General features: G+C 44.0%; 1 protein-coding gene and 1 long non-coding RNA gene across 6 annotated transcripts in view; one reads left to right on the top strand and one right to left on the bottom strand.

Moving 5' to 3' along the window:
- The window catches only part of ARID3B (AT-rich interaction domain 3B), a 47,483-nt gene extending 39,851 nt beyond the window's left edge, over positions 1 to 7,632 (bottom strand). For 3 of the 4 annotated variants that reach the window (XM_074328277.2, XM_088796830.1, XM_074328278.2), the window contains exons 1-2: positions 7,476 to 7,607; positions 4,365 to 4,992 (exon numbers count right to left, since the gene is read on the bottom strand). In XM_074328277.2, the coding sequence (XP_074184378.1) occupies positions 4,365 to 4,916 (552 nt within the window). In that variant the 5' untranslated portion in view covers positions 4,917 to 4,992; positions 7,476 to 7,607. Of the gene's footprint in view, positions 1 to 4,364; positions 4,993 to 7,475 lie in introns of all 4 variants that reach the window. The other variant, XM_074328279.2, reaches the window with a different exon arrangement.
- Positions 7,633 to 7,636: 4 nt separating this feature from the next.
- LOC109457801 (uncharacterized) lies at positions 7,637 to 11,518 on the top strand. 2 transcript variants are annotated; one of them, XR_012494873.2, is made up of 2 exons: positions 7,637 to 7,895; positions 8,281 to 11,518. It is a non-coding gene; the product is annotated as an uncharacterized LOC109457801 (long non-coding RNA). The 2 variants fall into 2 exon arrangements; XR_002139101.3 differs by having other exon boundaries at positions 11,012 to 11,518.
- The last annotated feature ends 8,578 nt before the right edge of the window (positions 11,519 to 20,096 follow it).

Raw genomic sequence — 20,096 nt, forward strand, 5'->3', positions numbered from 1 at the left:
GGGAGGGTACAGATAAATGGCCAACAAGCTTTGGTACTAGCAAATCTAAACAGAAGTTACACAATTTGTGTTTATGGGAAGATGGCTTTTAGTTGCTTGCTATAACTTGGGAGGAAAGGAGATCATAAATCAAAAGGAAAAACCCACTCCTTTGCAATATCTTTAAAATCACTCCCTGAGGATGGCGGGGGGCAGATTTCTGCAGGGGCTGAGAAGAGCAGGTTAGGATACCCGCTCCAAGCACTACAGCAAGCAAGCTGTGGAATGGACCTAGAATCTAAACCTGTGTCTTTTGGCCGATTTAATAATGAAATCTGTTACTAAGTAACAAGTTTGCTCAGTATTTATGCCTTAACTTTTTGAGTAGAGCCTAAAAGAGCAACCAAGTCCTCTCACAAATTAGCCGTTTCACATCTTAGACAGCACTGAACACGGGCTGGAGAACCACTGGCAGGGCCGTATAGAAAGTGCAAATTCTAGGTTCCAATCGTCTCCCAATTGACAGTCTGTTCACCCAGATGACTACAGGTGAAGACATGAACTCAACACAAACATTGAAAATAGAAGTGAAAAACTCAAGGCTGCCAGATTCTACATTTCCGAGACCGAAACCCAAAGGAACAACAGAGCCTCAGGCAGCGTCTGATGAAAGCACAGCATATAGTCCCTTTCTGATTACACAAATCTAAAGCAGGGGTTCTCCACCGTGGCACTACTACTGACATTTAGAGCCAGGTAATTCTTTGTGGTGGAGGACTGCCCCAGCACTGCAGGCTGTTCAGCACTACCCTGGTATCTACCCACTATCTGCCAGTAGCATATCCGCCCCGCCTCCTGTCGTAATAACCAAACATTCCCTGGAGGCAGGAAGGGGGGGTAATCCCTCTAATTGAGAACCACTTACCTACATGGATTCCACTGATTATAGAAACTACTATGGGCATGCAAAATAAACCTACTAAGAAAGTGGGGAAAGCGTATGACCTTATTTTTTTCCAGGCAATAGCTTGCATAGTATTTACAAAAAGCATCTAATGTTCCAAACATGCAGTTTGTATCAAGAACAGTAAGCTTAGCCCAAGAGACCACACCTTACTACTTAGAGGTACTCTCGGTATAGATTCTGGAGCCCAAGCAGTCACCCTTCTCCCTTCCCACACTCAGTAACCCAAGAGACTGTCAAAGTATGCAGAACATCAGGCGCACACTCTCCTCCCACATGCCTACCAAGCCACTGCTCATCTTCCTATTCTATGGGAGTTTATGCCCTTGTGGAAACATGGCTCCATGAATGGGTTCAAGACAGACAAAGCCTATGCTGCCTCTTTTCAGGAGGACAGAAGACCACTCCTAAAAGGCCAGCAACATTCCCCACCAGCTGGCTGTACGCTGGCAGAGCTCTGCTGATCTCCTGAGAGAAGGGACACTCAGCTCTTTGTCTGCTGTATTGTTTTACAATTATTTACTCTGCTCATTGAAATCTGATGGGCTTTAGAACACTGGGCTCAGTTATCCATCTTCCCATCGCTCTGGTATCAGAAAATCCTACAGTCTTTCTGAGGATCCAGGCTTGAGAAGCAATTATTTTCTCAGAGTTTCTTCAAAGAGAATCCATGAAATTATTTTGACTTCACGTGTTCTAACAAAGGGATTTCAGAAACAAAAGATAATCTGTGGAACCCTTAAGCTTTTCAAATTTTGCTTTTCAGTTGGCAGATGCGTGGCGCTTCCCCATCCAAATTTTGCAAAATACTTTTGAGTATTCCTGTCAGTTTACTAAGTTATGCCAGCTATGCTATACACAAAATTAACTTTTTACCTTGGTGTGTTAATGTTTTAAAACAAAACCTTTTATAAATATCTGCAGCATAGCTCAGACTGAGCAGTTGGGCTTCAGATGACTTAGGACAGAGTGAAATTGTTGCAACCCAAGACCCAATCTCCCGTGGGGTTCCCACACTGCCTCTGCTAGAGGGTGAGGCCCCCAGAGACGCACATCTTCACCCACGGAGCACAGGCCTGGCCCCGAGAGGCCTCTGTAAAAGTTCGTTGTGTAAAAGAACAAAATGGACACTGCAACACACCAACAGTAAGGTCATTTTGTGTCAACTGTAAAAAATCTTTGTAATTGTTCCTGGAGGTTACTCTATTTCTGCTCTTCTGCTCTCTAGAAATTAGCTACATAGGAAACAAAAGACTTTGAACAATAAAAAGAAGCTAGTTTCATGGTTCCTAATGGTTTGTAGAGGCTCTCCAAACAGTATTAAATTTTTAGCCCCTCTTCTAAAGCACAACTTAAGAAAAAACCAGTTTTTTAATCCCTAAGCATATTGTTCACTCCTTTAAAAGCAGGATCAAAGGAGGAGGGCACACACCAAACTGATTCTGCAAAATTAAATTCAGGAGGAAAAGGAGGTACAAATCTAAGGTTTTAAGTCACTGTTGCCTAATGGCCCCCAACCCAGTTCTTGATCTCCAAATCCAGGAAGAAGGTACATGTAGGGGTGAGATTAGGCCTCGGCTTGCAGGCGTTTATAACACATTTTGGCAGTGCTCTGCCACGCAGGCTATAATTAGAGAGTACGCCTCAGAGACTAAAACGAACTCAGAGGGTTTCAGAAGCCAACAGAAGTCCCCTGAGCACGGATCTGTGGAGCAGGGCGCTGGGCGCCTGCCACCGGGCGCACATGTGCACGCACACGCCAGTTCTGAAGAGTCTTTTTTCAAAGCTCTAATGGCTTGACCTCAACACCTGCTGCACTTCCTGAAGACAGACAGGCTCTGGAGCTCCACTTGTTCCTCGCACGCGGCTGCACTTTCTAGGAACAACCGCACACACGCAGAGGCTGGCGAGCTGCCAAGGCAGGGGCAGCCCAGCCGCCAGGCCTGAACTTTCCCAGTGCTGTTGGGGCGGGAGCTTAGGCGCTGACTCAGCGGCCGGCATGGAACCCTGCCAACCGCCCAGCAGTGCGGGGGCTGCCGGCAACCACAGATGTTTTGCTAAAGCACAGCAATCAGCCTGGAGGCTGGTCTGGGCGGGCGGCCAGGCTGCTGCTGTCGTGGAAGCGGGTTTCTCTGATCCTCGTCCTAGCTCCACCACTAGCGAGCTCTCTGGTGATCTAGGGAAAACCTCTGCAGCTCAGCATCCTCCCTGCCTCAGAGCACATGTATGTGGATGCAGCAGAGGTGGCACTGTTTATATTAAAGAGCTCAGTGCACTACTGCCCACCCTGCGCTCGCTGTTAATCCCTACGACACCCCTGGGAGACAGGCTTCATTATTTTTATCTCAGACGAGAAGACACAGGCTCAGAGATGAAGAGCCCATCGAAAGATCACAAGGGTAATAAATGGAAGAGATGGGATCTGAACCCCACTTTGTTGGCTCTGGAATCGACTGCAAACATGACTATTTTAAACTCAGATGAACTGCACAGGTTCCTTTATACCAAGACACTGATTTGTCAGGTTCCAAAATGTTTTCTTATGTGACTTCTAGTTGCCCTGCGAAAACCCACAGCTCTTCACAACGGATTTCTAAACAGCACTACTGGACCACACGAAGAGCATGTGCTTATGGGGAGTGCCCAGATATTACCAGCTTTATCATGAGCGCCCTGCCTAAGCACCAGTAAGCCACTGAGCCGGGAACAACTTAGCATCGCTCCTGTTCATGGGTGAGGAAAACCGGCAGTGCAGGTCATAAAGAGAAGAGGAACTAGAAGTCAGAGGCTTGGCTGAGAACAGTCTGTAGGCCCCACCCTGTGAGATAATTCATTAGGACCCAGGCATTAGTATTTTTTAAAAAGCTTCATACATAACCAATGCTTAGCTGTGTTTGAAAATCACTTAAGGTTGTCTTGGCTAAAATGGGAAATCTGAGGTCTACCCTTTCCTGTAAGATGAAATCATGTCTACTAGGCTCTTTGTTAGAAAATACACAGAATGCAAGCGCTTCTCATCAGTTCCGTTTAGCTGCAAAACAACAAAACTGTCCTAAAAGAGCAAAATCCTGGGTTAGCCTGGAGCCAGGAAACTGTCTTAGGCAGACTGTTCTTTTACGTGACTACTGGAATTAGAGTCCCATGTCTCATTTTTAGATGTCCCTCATAACACTACTGCAACCTCATCCTTCCTTTAAAAAAAAAAAAAAGAGATTGTACTGACATTCTTTCACTTCAAACTCGGAACAATCTATATGAGGAGTAACTTACACATTTCAGTGCTTTAATCAAGGAAACAAGGATGGCAAAAAGCTTCATAAGTCTATTCACGTCTGGGCTGCGTGTCAGCCTGGCAGTGCGGCAGCCCTCTCTGGCTGGCCTTTAAGGAAGAACAAATGAGCCCCACACCGGAAAGACTGACCTGCTTGAGCTGCTCATCCAGGGTCCAGCCTGGCTGCCCAGCGGCGGAGGCTGGAGCAGGGGCCTTGGCAGCGTCTTTGGTAGGGTCTTCTTGAGCCTGCTGTCCGTGTGGTGGGAGGCCTGCTGCTGGAAGGAGACCAGAGATGGGTGCCGCTCTAGGGTCTCGGAGAGCCCCTTTCTGCACATGAAAATATTTCGAAGCAGCCTGGGCCTCTTTCCCAGCCACCTCTGTAACGTCATCGTCCCCATCCTCATCTTCCAAACCTCCTTCCTCTTCCTCAGGCTCTGAGTTCACGCTGCTCCGTTCAAACACTCGGGTCACTGCTGTGGCCGGGGCCACCCTGGCTAAGGGACCCAGGGCAGGGCTGCCAGAAGGCCTCCCAGGTGTGGCAGAAAGAAGAGTCTGTGTGACCAGCTTCTGGGCGTACAAGAACTGGGTTTCTCTCATCTGCTGTCCCTGCTTCTCTCTGGCATCCATCTGCAGAGGACCCTGGTGTGGTGGCTGCTGCTGTGGCTGCTGCTGCTGCTGTGGCTTCTGCTGCAGCGGCTCCATCACTGCCTCAAGCTTCACCCACTGATTGGCATGGCTCTGAACCTGGGCACAGCCCAGCAGGCACACTGGTCTAAACCTTAAGTGATTAACAGAAACCACAAAGAAGGAGAAAGGGGGAGGGGGGACTATGTAAAACAGGTATAAAAAGGCTTTCTTTTCTCCAGTAAAAAGCATGAATTCTAAACATATGCTCCTAAACCTGAGTTTTAGGATGAGGGAGTGCTGAGACTTTCGGGGGTGGATGGGTAGGAAAGGGGTTGAAGAAGAGAATTTATGAGGGGAAACATGGCATGAATCTCAGCAGTGACGGGCTACTTGGGTTTAAAAGAAGTCAATCCAGACGATATATTGCTTACAAACCTCTGTATTTTTGTCTTCCTCCATTAACATCACCAAACATTAATGTGTTTATTACTGAAAAAGCAACTGGGTTTGCACTGTACAAAGGCTGTGAGTATGAAAACCACAATAATAAATGAAAAGGTCTTGCCTATGAAAGAGAACACATCGCTTATGTTCTCAGGCCCACCAGAGAAAAAAATTATCCTCCAAGCTAGACACAGCTATCAATCAGGCAGACACTGATTTCTCTCACAGAAAAGCAGAACCTATCAAACTGCTCTTGGTTTTAAACTTTTCAAACTTTCCAGATCCAATTGCCAACCTGCTTTTCAAGTGGGCTGGGCCATGCCAACTGGACATTATAGCCTCAAAAAGAATCCAATTTCAACAACATGAAAGAATGTATACCCCCCAATCCAGCAAGGAGGCAAGTTTCAAATTGCAATCGTCACTCAAAAACAAACAGGGGGAATTCCTCTGGAGATTTTCAAGTTAATTAATTTGAAACAGATATCAATATTGTCTCTATAGCAAGTTACTGCTTCTTTTTTATAAACAGCCAAGTAAATCTCTTCACATCCCCTTTCTTTCTGATTCACTTCTACTATATTCTATGATGAATACAAAAAAGAAAAGGCTTTCAGGCCAAAAGTATTCTGGGGGCTGGTTTATCAGCATTCTTACCAATCAGTCTCCAAACACACACCCCTTTCACAGGCTCTCCTCCTCTCACAACCCCCCTTCCCTTTCTCCTCTCCGAGTCCCCACCCCCAACGCCCTCACTTGAGTTACGTTTCCTCCGCGAGTCTCCATAACTGAATGGATTACCTCTATGCCTGGGCAAATTCTAGGTGAACAGCACTTGCAATATGGCGCACAATGTTATCCCAGGAAAGGAGAAGCTGCACGCACAGGTTGGGACTTGATATTTGCATTGTTCCATTGTTTTAGCATTGGGTAGAAAGATTTAAAAAAACTAAATGTCTTTAAAGTCTTCAAAAATTCATGGGGGAAGTAATCACATCCCTAGCAAGAAAAACTGCTTGGATTTATAAATATTTTAATGGGTTAGAGAAAAATGGTAGGCAAAACAGTAGAGAGAAAAAAAATTCTAACTTTCTGTTTATCTTAGAAGCACTGCTTTTGCCTTTTTGCATTCTGTGAGGGATTCAAATTCCAATTTGCCTCTTACTGCCTTTACTTCCTCTCTTAACACTCAGAAACTGAGTAATGCCCACAGCAATACCTTCATTCTGCTTTGGCCCTCTTTATAGAGCAACAAAGCATGAAAAGATTTACACCCGCAGTTAGTTGGCTGAAGTGTTCATTTAAAATAAAAACAATCTGCGTCAGAGAAAATTAAACAAAAGAATAAAACAAATGATTCGGTGGTTATTTTCATTGTCCTTATAATCATTACAGTCAATCAATCATAAGCAGGAAAATGTTCAGCCACGTCCTGCCAGTCATTGAACAACTGCCTCTTGTCTCCTGGCACCATCTTCTCCGTCTGCTGTCCCCGCAGAGGACGAGGTGTCGCACAACCACTTCAGCACGACTGAGATGACTAAGTTCTACGACTCCATACACTCACCCGCCCTCCAAAAGCCCGTCTTCCCCGTCCCTAAGCAGCCGGTCGATGCGAACAATGCCACCTGCCTACGTTTAGAAAACTTGTCTCAGAAATCTAAGCCACTTCATCCCTTCACAAGGCCCCCTCCCCCATTTCTCCTAAAGTTCCCGACCGCCGAGCTCGGAGCAACGGCCTCGCCCACATTCCCTCTACCTTTGCTGCGGGATCTCTTCAGCCTCGGCCCCCTTCCAGCCCCACACCTCCAGATCTGGTTATTCCACCCCCCATTCTTTATACCACCCCCAATCCCGCCCTATCACTTTCACCTCTACCAAACTCTCCCAGCCCGCCCGCCGGCTCTTCTCTGAACCCCCATCCCCGCCTATCCTTACCCGCTCAGTTCCCGGGGGCGGGGGGTCTTTACTCAGCGCATCCCTTTATCTCCAACCACCCTAAAGGGCACAGGGCGTCTCCGGTCTCCTCCCAGCGCTCACTTGTTCCTCCGCGGCCCCCGCGCTCCGCCGGCCAGCGCCTTCACGTCTGCCCAAGCACACCTGCCTCCGTCCCTCCCAACCCCCGTCCCCTCCACCTGCCACAGCCCCCGCTCCCGCCGCGGCTGCCGGAGCCGGGCCCGCGAGGCTTACCTGTGCGGGGCGCGCCGGGTCCGCCGGCTGATGTGGAGGCTGCCACTCTGGCCCCCGCGCCGCAGCTGCGTCTCGGACTTCTCCGCAGCCGGGGGCCACAGCCGGGGCGGGGCCCGCACCGGAAGCGGCGCCGCGGGCCGGTCAGTCGGCCCTGGGCGGGGAGGGGGCGGTGCCGCACGAGGTGGGGCGCGGCCTGACGCCGGAAGCGGCCAAAAAGGGATCGAGGGGCGGGGTCAGGCGGAAGTGACTCCTAGGACGGTCCCGCCCACCTAAGTCGTGAGCGGAAGCGGGTCGAAGCTGGCGGAGGCTTCTACCAATGGGAAGGTGGAGACACGGAGGAGTTCCGGTGTGAGCGCTTTTCGCGGGGAGTTGAAGAGAACCGGTCTCGTAGTTTTCTCTGCGCGTTTTCTGGTTGCGGAGGTTGGTGTGGCGCGGGCGGTAGAGTGGGAGGAAGATAAATAAAGGACAAGGAGTGTCAGGGTTTCGGTCGCCTCCCCAACCAACAACCTTTAAACCGGCCTTTTTGAGATTCCCCCTTCCACATCAGCCATGGACAGAGCTGGCTGTACGCTGAGGCATCCCCTGGAACACACTCACATGGTTTAGTATTCTCACTTCCCAGGTTCCAAAGGTGGGGGACTCTTTGCCGAATAGTGTCACCTCGTAAAACCCCTTGCTTCTCCGACGCTTACTCTCAAGACTGCCCGCCATTTAACGGCCTCTGTAGAGAGCACCTGCTTCTTTGTGCATCCAGCTCTTTGCCTTACTTTCTCTCTAACCGTCTCCTGTCTTCTTAATTTCATAGTCAATGTGGACAACCCATTTAACATCTGGGCCTCACCTCCAGCGACCCTCACGGCAGCCTCCCAAGCCCAGTTAAAAACCTGGATCATATCACCAGAAACGCTTTCGAAGCAGGGCCCGCTATCACGTCACAAATCAATAATAGAAACAGCCCTCTGTCCAACTACAGCCCCGTATCCTTTTAGCTTGACTGCTCAGGAACTTCACCACGGCTGTCTTGTGCACTTTATCAGGACCTCCAACCTATTGAAAGCCTCACTCTTAATCCTCTCTCTTCCCTCCTTATTTCATCTTAGATTCAACGCTAGATCATTACAATCCTGCTCTTACTTATTCTTAAGCCTACCCAACACTCCTTTTTTCTCAGCTAAGTCTCCCACCCTGGATGGACCAACATGTTTCTCCGTGCCTGTATGTACCTTGTCATAGAAAATTGTCCTGCTGAACTGATTGACGTCACTAAGTTAATGATTTCAACCTTAAATGGGCTGTGAACAGTGTCTGGAAATTTCATTATATTTTTATAGAAAACTCGCTCTCCTCTATCTCTGCAAATCTCTAACCTGACCCTTCTAGTACCCATTCCCCGGGTTATCTTACTGTACGTATAAGTGACAGAAAATGTTGAATGCCCTAAAGTCTAAATAGCTACATGTATTCCCATCCTGTCCTTTTTTCCTATAATTTATTCAATCAAAAGTATTCATTAAACTCCCACTCTAAGCCAGGTGAAGCATTCATGTAGGTGCTTGCTGAGTGTTGAACAAAAAAATGTTTTGTCCTAAAGGCTCTTTCTAGTGTAGGGAGACAGAAACAAATATCTGTATGTGCTATGAAGAAGAACAAAGCAGGGTAAGGGTGAGAGAGTGGTGTCAGGAAGCTGCTATTTTAGATGTTAAAGAAGGACTCGTTGATGAGATATTTAAGCAGAAACTAGAACTGACTTGATGGGAGCAATATATGTGAATATTTAAGGAGTGTTCCAGACAGAGGTGACAGCAAACGCAGATGATCTGAGGCAAGAGCATGCTTGACACGCTATACGAATAGCAAGGAGACCACTGTAGCTGATAGGGAGTAAGTGAAGGGGAGAGGTAGGAGAGGAGATCAGGGAGGTAGGCAGGGGCCCAGCCATGCAGGGCCTTGTAGGCCGTGATGACATTTTTGGATTGTTACCACTGGAGAGTTTTGAGCAGAAGAGTGACTTGATCAGACTTAAGTCTCTTAAGTCTGACCCTAGAGGGGTCTTGTGTGGAGAATGAGGGTGGAGGGGTAAGAGTGGAAGCACTAGTCCTGGCAGAAGATGATGGTGGCCTAAACTAGATGACAGCCGTGGGCGTGGTAAGAAGTGATCAGATTCCAGGTGTTATTTGAAAGTAAAGCCACCAGAATTTGCTAATAGATTGGATGTACAGGTTTGACCCAGGTAACTGGTAGAATCAAGATACCATTTATTGACCCGGATCAGAATCTGATCCTTTAGCAATGAAAAGAAATAAAGCATTGATATACCCAGCAATTTGGGATTACAAGAAAATAACAATAAAGACATTATGCTCAACAACATAACAATAAAGGCATTATGCTGAGTGAAAGAAAAGTGACACTCTTGAAAAGGTTAAAACTATAGCGATGGAGAATAAGGCAGTGGTTGCTAGGAGTGAGGGGTGAAGTGACAAGGGGATAGCAAAGCAGAGGGTTTGGGCCACAAGAGGTTTTTCAGGGTTGATTACTCCTCTGTATCCTGGCTGTGGTGTCAGTTACATGAATTTATACATGTAGGCAAATTAATAGGACTGTAAAACAAAAATGCAGTCAGTTTTATTTTATAGTTATTTTTTTAAGCCAAACTTCCATGTGTGCTGAAGTTTCCCTTCCCAATTCTAAGGGCTGTTGCAATACTGGATCCTTCCATCAGTATTCAAACAGGCTCTAGTTTCAACCATATTTTGCTTTGAAAAAGAAAACAAAAACCCCACAAAAAAGCCTGTCCTTTGACCCTATATTCTGTACTTAAAGCCTTATCTCACTGTTTCCCTTCCTAGCAAAGCTTCTAGAATTACTGTCCTCACTGCAGCCCAAGTGATCTTATCTCTCTCCTTAAAACACTCTGTGGCTTCCCACTGCTCTTGAGATCAAGACCTAAATTCCTTCACGTGGTCTTTAGAGCCCTAGCCTCTGCCTACCTCTTTGGTTTTATCTCTTTGCTGCAGGTGTAGTAGAGGACTCAAGAGGGCAGCCTTACTGGATGACCTCAGTAGTTAAATCAGAAGAGCCCCCACCCCCTTCATAGAAATATGTTTAAACCTCAAGGTATACACCCATTCTGGTCACAAGGAAAGCATTTAATCTCTCCATCTTGGCTTCCAACGTATGGTAGACTGAACATAGTAACCACAGTACAACAGGTCCTTGAATAAGGTTTCATTACAACGTTGATGAGATGCTGTAAGAACTTAACTGTTGTTTATTAGCCTGTGGTAAAATTGGTTTTGCTATACATTGTTTTGCTTAAAGTCACAGAACATTAAGTGTGTGCTTACTGTATTTTTCAGTTTCTCCCATCAAGAGGTGGAGTGTATTCCTCCATTCTCTGAATGTAGGCTTGGCCATGTGACTTGCCTTACCGGTGCTTGTTCTGTGGGACATTAGCAAATTTGATACAAGGAGAATCTTAAAAAGTGCTTACAATTATAACTCTTCTCTCCTGCTGCTGGGAACGCTTCCACCAGCTGTGAAAAATTCCTGCTAACCTGAAGGACGATGAGAGACGTGGTTATCATCCCGTCTGACTTCTAACCAACTGCCAGACTGGAGTGTGGCCCCTTAGACCAGCTCACCTGCCAAGTACGTGAGCCAGGCTGTTATAGGCCTTCTAGGCCCAGCTGTGCTGGCCCAGACCAGTAGCAACCCCCAGTGAACCCATAGACCAGCGAAAAATAATGTTTATTGTCTTAGAGTTAACTCAGTAAGTTTTGAGGTGGTTTGTTTTGCAATCAAAGATAACTGATACCCAAGGAGTTCTCTGCATCTGCCAGGCTGAATTTGGTTGGGTGTGCTTCTTGGAGCCGCTGAGCACATGAAGAAGAGAGCCACCGCGTGTCATCCTAATGTAGCTGGCCTATGTTACCTGAAGATCTCCCATCAGATTTCTCATAGTTGTGCTTATTTATAGCAGGGATAATCCTATACATGTGTCTGTTGTATTTCAGCTTGTTCAGTAAAAGTAATATCGTTTACGTGGTTTTCATTGATTTTCTTTTCATAAACAAAGGTTAAATTGTATAAATATTGGGTATCATTTGTATGTATGTTATAAATTTAATTTTATATGTACAGGGCATGAAAGCTAAGAAACAACAGGTAAATTACCATATTATAGAATAATAATATAATTAGTCATAACTAGTGAAGGGAAAATGCCTGAGGTGTGTGTTTATGATGGCCAATGTCAATTATTGATGTGATTGTGTCCATTTTAATGAGATTTGGTGTTTTAGCATGAGTGGGTATCAATTTTGGGAGTCAGGGAACGTGTAAAATTTTTTCCTACTGAAATGAATGATGACATTTTCAACTTGCATTGGCCCCACAAGAAGTTTTTCATGATTGCTAGCTCTAGTAAGGCAGGAGAGGACTGTTCCAGGGTTACTGTACCTTTTACTGTCATGGAAAATTAAAATGTAACCTGATGATTAAGGTTTCTTCTTGTTCTGAGATCTAAGTATAGCCTCCAGGAGCCTGTTAGCATGTGTAAAGCCTCTGCTGAGTAAATGGTATTAACATGTGTAAAGAAAGAATGTGACAGTGCCAAGGGGGACCTGAAAAAAGGTGTGTCAAGTCCCCACATTCCTGAGGGGACCTCTTTATCACGGAGGTGGAGGCGGTTAGTGTTACCTGCAGCCTGACTGGGCGTCTAGTGTCCAGGTGTTTTCCTGGGAAAAGGCAGAGACATGCCCATCAGACTGACTCCTGAATCCTTTCTTAAATGAAACTCGTCATATTTTGAATCAGACAATTGGTATTTGGTGTCTGATGTCTTAAGTTACATGGTGTATCAGCCTCCACAAGCCAGTCCATCCTGGGGAAGTGCCAGCACCTAGTTACCGAGGCCCAAAGCTGAACTGGGAGAGGTCTTCTAAGTAATGAAGCCGCCTGGCAGTGGGCAGCCAGCATTCCCCTGCAGGTCTCTGCTCTCACTGCAAAAGTTCTTTCAAATCCTGTGACTCAGGGATTTGCCCACATTCTGAGTATATTCTTTCCTTCACCAGGTACTAGAAGAGAGATCAGACCTCTAAGGCAAGTCCAAAGGCCAATCCCAAAGTGACTCATCTTTGAAAACATTGGGTCGTTTCACTCTCCTTGATACTTAATTGAAAGCTGTCTTTGCAAAGCTTCATCCAGATTTGCGTGGTGGTCCCAGCACTCAGCTGTCCCACAGACTGCAGAGCAAAGGGAGCAGGAGGCAGTGCGAGCCCTCTGTCCTAGAACAAGACATCTGGTCACAGGTCCTTACCTCTGGTTGGCACTCTTTGGGGGCCATGTGGCCCCCCATCCGCCAGAGCTGTTATGAGCCAGACTTATAACAAGTGCTGGCGAGACTCAGGAGAGGGTGCCTGAGCTGAAGTCTGCTTGGCAGTGAGCTTGTTGTCTGGAAGAATCCCAGGGCCAACCCATTGCTTTTTGTCTGTAGACACCCACACATGCCCCGGGGCTTACACCCATCAGAAATCTTTATTTCCTAGCTCCAGCACTGAATGTTATCAATGGTGGTAATATGCATTTTCTATTGTTAAGGTTGTCCTCTCTGAGTTAAGGAAAAAAGCAACAAAAAAAAAACCTGTCAATTTCAGGAGCAAAGTATAGAGAAGTGATGGAGGACACTAGGCGAGTATTTTGGAAACTTGAGCTCAGGGAATGCAAGGTATCGTGAGGGAACTTAAGTGGAAAAGAAGTTTCCCAAATACAGGGTGGGGCACACTTTCTTTTGTTAGATGTGGGTTTTGGGGCTCCTGGCTCATCGTTTCTTTATGCCCCCATGTACTAGCACGTGCCACACGACTGTGTTCCTCTTGCAAGCTTAATGCTATTTTAGCCCTGATTCTTAACTAAAGGAAACGAAGTATGGTATAATTCCTGGTATTTTATTAAGGTGAAATAATATGTTCAGTGCCAGAGAGGTTGAAAGGTTGTCTATACCCCAGGCCTTCATTTACCACTTTATTGCAAGAGCACATGTTGAATCCTTCGATTCAAACCAATCTTAACACAGGTTTTTAACCCTGCTGCAATTTCAGGGAATAACACATAACCTCATTTGGCAATCTGATTCAGAAACTTCATCGTTAAACACTGAGCTAGGTTTTCAGTTTTTCCAGTTAAGTGAAAGTTTGATTTTTGTAATGCTTGTAACTTCCCTGAAATTATGTTGGAAGAAAATAGAGTGGTTATAAAGTTAACGGATCTAATAATAATACCCTCCTGACCAATTCCCTCCCTTCCCACCCCACACCCCCGCCAAATAAAAGGACAAAATACTTAGCTTAACACTGTGGTCATCAAGCAACCAGCCATTTCCTAATATGGACAGTTCAGCCCTCCAGTTTCACTTCTGGAATTCAAGTGCTAGGAGAATGGTATTTACATTAGTGTATGTTTTCTACCACTCCTTTCCTTCTCACTCCCAAAAGGCATGAAGCCTCCGTGTGGTTTGCTTTAACATTAATTACGGCATGTGCAATGGCTGCATTTCCTGCACCTACAATACACATCAGCCCTGACCCAGTACAATCTAACACTAGTCATTTGATACAAAATTAAAATGAATTAGTCACAAGATTTGAGGGCTCTCTCCTTATTAAAAATGAATAGTTACCCAAAGAAAAATGGTTATAGCCATTAAAAAGAATGAAGTCAATACATTTCTACTGACATAGGAAGATGTCAATGGTAAGATTTAAAGAGAAACTAACAAGTTACAGAAAAGTATGTAAAATAAAATCAGTTTGAAAAACATTGAATGATGATTTAATCTTTTGAAAAACAATTTCCCATCTTAACAATAAAGATAGTTATGATACATGTCCTAACGTTAAACTCAAGTTTGATTTTTGGTTTCTTTGATAATTAGAAAAAATTATACATTAAGGGAAAATCCACAGTACTTATTAACTGATAGTTATGCACTAAGCACTTCACTTACATTATCATTTAATCTTCACAATAACCCCCATTTTACAGGTGAGAAAACTAATACTTGTAGGAGTTAAGTCACTTGCCCAAGATTGAGTTATATGTTACAGGTAGCAGAGCTGAGATTTGAATCCAGGGCTGTCTGCAATTCATGCTCCTAACTACCATGTTATATTTCTCCCATCAACGTAAATATTTGATTTGTAACCATTTGAGTTTATTTTTTATTTTTTAAAGATTTTATTGGGGAAGGGGAACAGGACTTTATTGGGGAACAGTGTGTGCTTCCAGGACTTTTTTCCAAATCAAGTTGTTGTCCTTTCAGTCTTAGTTGTGGAGGGCGCAGCTCAGCTCCAGGTCCAGTTGCCATTGCTAGTTGCAGGGGGCACAGCTCACCATCCCTTGTGGGAGTCGAACTGGCAACCTTGTGGTTGAGAGGACACGCTCCAACCAACTGAGCCATCCGGGAGTTCAGCGGCAGCTCAGCTAAAGGTGCCATGTTCAATTTTAGTTGCAGGGGGCGCTGCCCACCGTCCCTTGCGGGACTCGAGGAGTTGAACTGGCAACCTTGTGGTTGAGAGCCCACTGGCCCATGTGGGAATTGAACCGGCAGCCTTCGGAGTTAGGAGCACGGAGCTCTAACCGCCTGAGCCACCGGCCCAGCCCAAGATCAAATACTTTTAACATGCCAAGGCTCTTTTCATTATGGGCCTGTTCTGTTTCTGTTGTTGACACTCTTCTCTTGCTTTTAGTGAACTCTGTATACAACAAATACCTCTCCATGATTAGCTAACATCCAGCCAGATCAACTTGCTGGGTTGTCCTCACTTCCCTTCAGGTCATATAATTCCCTTAAATAACACCAGTGACTTCAATAAGCAATAAACTCTTCATGACTGTTAACTACTGTCACACACCGAATAATGCTGAGCCGCCAATACCGTTTATTGTCATGCCTACAGTAGGACACTTTTGCTTACACAAAAATCCAACTGAAGGGTGTAAGGCAGGGACCAGTTTGTGTGATCAAACTTTTACAGAATTGACAGCCCAGTGGAAGAATCATCGGTATGGTTCATCTGAAAAAATGCTTAATCTATGCAGCAATGGCCACAAAGGTACACCAAAGCATTCTTTTAGACATTTCATATTAGTTTCTAACGGAAGTAGTCTCAGATCCACTAACTACCAGGATCCATAATGAGAATCCTGGACTACCCAGGCCTGAACCCTGTTCTGCGGAACTGCTAATGAGTGGTACTTGATTTGTGGAATAAAGGCCTGCTGGCTACTCCCTGCAGATTGGCGGTAAGTTTCTACTCATGGCAACTGTTGCCACGTTCATTCATTCGTTCATTCATCCATTTTTTTATTTAGAACGTTCACAGCAGCTTAATTCATTATAGCAACTGACATAAAACAAATATCCTTCAACAAAAGAGTGATACAGTTGATCCTAATTATTCATGGATTCCATATTTGCTAATTCATCTACTCGCTAAAATTTATTTGTAACCCCAAAATCAGTGTTTGGGATGCTTTCAAGGTCATTCGCAGACAAGTAAGTGCATGTATGCTCAGAGTAGTGAAAAATCTGAGTCAGCCAGTACACGTGTTCCCAACTGAGGCTGAAGCTAATGTCTGTGTTTAGAATAATTCAGGACTTTACTCAAAGATCCTTTTATGGTAACATTACAAACCCGAAATCCTTTTATTCCTCACATATATGTGAGCAAACCTTGCCATAATGGCTGTGGTCGTAGGTGTGAATTTAATTTGCGAACACAGAACACTGAAAGAGAATTCGAAAAGTAAATTTTGCCTTCAGGCAACTTCACACGTGTCTTGCAAGGGACACAGAAGGTTGCAGAGTTCTTCTAGTTTATGGGTTGGAGAAATGACTGCAAGCTTAACAAAGACCACCCATGCGTTAGGCTTGTTATTGCAAGGAGTCACTACAAGACAGGGAGTAAGCCAAAACACGGAGGCCTTACACAACCTCCTCATTGCACAACAAGGACATTGTGCTGCACTAAGGGAAAGTATTGCAGTTATGTTTCTAAAGCTCTCTCAGAGAGATTTTCAACATTCAGACATCAGCACAGCGGCTCTCCAGCTGCAAGGAACAGATATTATGTACTGCTGCACGATCCCAGTAAAGCTGCTTGCATCAGTGTGAGGTGAGGGCATACACGCTGTATGGTGAAGTCAGGGATGGCGGCAATGACTCAGGACACCAATAACTCTCTCTAAAAACCTTGAATCTCCTATCTTTTACAAACTCTCCAGCACCGTTCATAGGCTGAAGATGGGTGGTGAACTAAGAGAAAAACTGTTTTTCTACAATCTCTTGCTGCAAATCTTGTGTTGGTGGATTTGCGTCTAACTTAGAATATGACTTTACTGTTTTGAGGTCTCAGCCAAAGCTGAGACTAAGCAAGGTTCATTTAAACATCCTATTTATAACATATCTCTAGAAATATACGTGTAGAACAGGAAATATTGATTACCTTTGGTGGAAAGTATGCTGGCTCAGGGAAACCATGGAAGGGAGAATTTTTCACATACACTTTTCTGAACTATTTTAATTTTGGACTATATGTATGTAGTACCTATTCAAGAAATTTAAATTAGGGGCCAACCCCGGTGGCTCAGGCGGTTGCAGCTCCGTGCTCCTAATGCTGAAGGCTGCTGGTTCGACTCCCACAAGGGATGGTGGGCTGCGCCCCCTGCAGCTGATAACGGCAACTAGACCTGAAGCTGAGCTGTGCCCTCCACAACTAAGATTGAAAGAACAACTTGACTTGGAAAAACTCCTGGGAGTACACACTGTCCCCCAATAAAGTCCTGTTCTTCCCTTCCCCAATAAAAAAACAAAAAAGAGAAAGAAATTTAAATTAAAGAAATGTACCTTCTAAATGTATTAAAGTACACTATACAATAGAGCACTTTTCAAATCTTAAGAAGAATGAGTTACATATTCTGATGTAGAAAAAATCTCAAAGATGTTGTTAGGTAAGAAAAGGAAGATACAGAATATTGCATAATATATCTATATACACACATAAAATTATGCATAAAATGCATATTTTTAATATGTGAAGAATATTTCCAGAAAAATTTCATCAGGATAAGCTAAATCATGTTAAACTTGAAGTATCTGTCGCTTAGGACAGCAAAGGCTTATATTTCTTGTGCATACACCTGTCCAGTACAAGATGGGCTACCCTTCAGGGCAGCTGTTCTCCATGTGGTGACGCAGGGATCCAGGCTGTTTCCATCTCGTGGCTTCACCATCTAAAGCCATGGCCTCCATTTCCTCCAATTGCTGCAGCAAGGGAAGAGAGAGCTGGAGAGTCATACACTAACAATAAATGCTTTGGCCCAGAAGGGCACATATCCCTTTTGTTCATAGCTCTTGAGCTAGAACTAGTCTCACAGGCCCAGATTCACTGCAAGGCAGGGTAGCAAATATTGTCATCCTTCAGGCCCAAGAAGAAGAAAGAGAAATGGGTTTCAGTATCCTTTGCCCCAAGGCTATGCCGCAAAGACACACAAAAAACAGGTAACAGGAGGAGGGAATCTGAGGATTTGACTTCTCAAAAGACTTGTGTTCACTCTAGTCTCTATATTTGGATTTTTAAAAATCATTGGATCATGAAAAGAATAACTTTAGCATCAATGGATACTAAAACTAGTGGGTGAAAGTTTTATGAGAAATAGGATATAGTATAAAATATCTCCCCACATGATACTTATTAATTACAAATGAACAAAGAATAACTTTACAATGGAAAACCTGGCAGACACCACCTTAACTGAGGAATCAAAATTAGTTAACATCACCAGTAATGGAACAAATAGATGTCTTGTGCCTCCTGATTTAATGAACTGGGAAGAACAAAGCATCATTTTTGTGCTATTCCTGCCAAAATTGCATAGTCTAAATTTAATCAGGAGGAAAAAACAGATACACCTAAATTGAAGGACTTTGTATAAAACATCTGGCCTGTACTCTTCAAGTGACAAGGTAAAGGAAGCAAAGAAAGACAGGAATGATTCCAGATTTAAGGAAACTTGAGACTTGTCAACTAAATGCAATATGTGGAACTGGAAAAAAAACATTTTTTCTTTGTTATAAAGAACATTATTGAGACAGTTGATAATACCTGAATGAGATCCGTAGGCTAGATAGTATTATTGTATAAGTGCTATTTTTTTTGGATTTTATAATTGTGCTATTGTTATGTAAGAGAATGTCCTTGTTTTAGGAAACATATTCAAATATTTAGGGGTCAAAGGACATCATATTTGCAATTAACTCTCAAATGGTTCAGGAAATAATTATATATTTATATTATATTATACATTATATAAATATAATTTATATTTGTGATACATATATTCAACAGTGGACACTTACCAAGAACACGCTTGTGTGTGTTGGGGTGGGAGATGGGAGAGGTCGGGATGTGTAATTTGTGGCAAGCCATAGAAGGGTCTTTTGGGTTCTAGAGCAAGCCCATGTGATCTGCAGTACAGAATTAAACTCTTTGGAAAACATGTACACATACTATAATGCTAAAATTCAACAAGAAAAAAAGAGAAACAGACAATTCAATTAAGAAAAGGGCAAGAGATATGAACAAGCACTTCACAAAAGAGGATATGCAATTGACTGATAAACATGAAAAGTTTTCAACCTCATTAGTCATCAGGGAAATACAAAGTAAAACCACAATGAGATACCAAACAGAATGGCTAAAATTAAAATGGCTGATGATATCAAGTGTTGTTGAGAATGTTGAAACAACTGGAACACTCATTCAGTGCTCCGAAGAGGATAAATTGGTATAGCCAATTGGAAAACTATGTGGCAGTACCTAGTAAAACTAAATATATGTAACTCCGCTCTTTAAGTCATGGGTATATACCCTCAGAAATGCGTACATGTGAATACTAGAAGGCACAAACAAGATATTCATAGTAGCACTCTTCATAATAGGTAAAACCAGTAAACAACTTTAAGTGTCCATCAATGATAGAATAAATAAGCAAATTGGAGTGTGATCATACAATGGAAGGCTATGTATCAATGAGAAAGAATAAACTATTGCTATATGCAATAAGATGGATGAATTTCACAAACATAATTGAAGGAAAGAAACTAGCCAGAAAAGAATACACATGGTATAATTTATTCCATTTGTATAAAGTTCAAGAGCAGGTAAACAAGTACACTCATATCCACAACAGCCAAAAGATGGAAGCAACCCAAGTATCTACTGACAGATGAATAGATAAACAAAGTAAGGTATACACATACAATGGGAGGAAACTGTGACATATGCTACAACATGGAACCTTGAGGATGTTATGCTGAGTGAAACAAGCCAGTCACAAAAAGACAAGTACCATGAGTCCATTTATATGAGGTACCTAGAGCAGTCAAATTCACAGTGTGGTTGCCAAGGGCTGGGGAAGGGCAATGGAGAAATGTTCTTTAATGGGTGTGGAGGGTCAGTTTTGCAAGACGAGCTGAGTTCTGGAGCTGGATTGCACAATAGCGTGATGTTCTGCACACTGCGGAAAGATGCACTGAAGTGGTTAGGATGGTAAATGTTA

The sequence above is a fragment of the Rhinolophus sinicus genome, chromosome 3, assembly GCF_057876585.1.
Source record: "Rhinolophus sinicus isolate RSI-liver-muscle chromosome 3, RSI-T2T, whole genome shotgun sequence".
NCBI classification, from domain to species: Eukaryota; Metazoa; Chordata; class Mammalia; order Chiroptera; family Rhinolophidae; genus Rhinolophus; species Rhinolophus sinicus.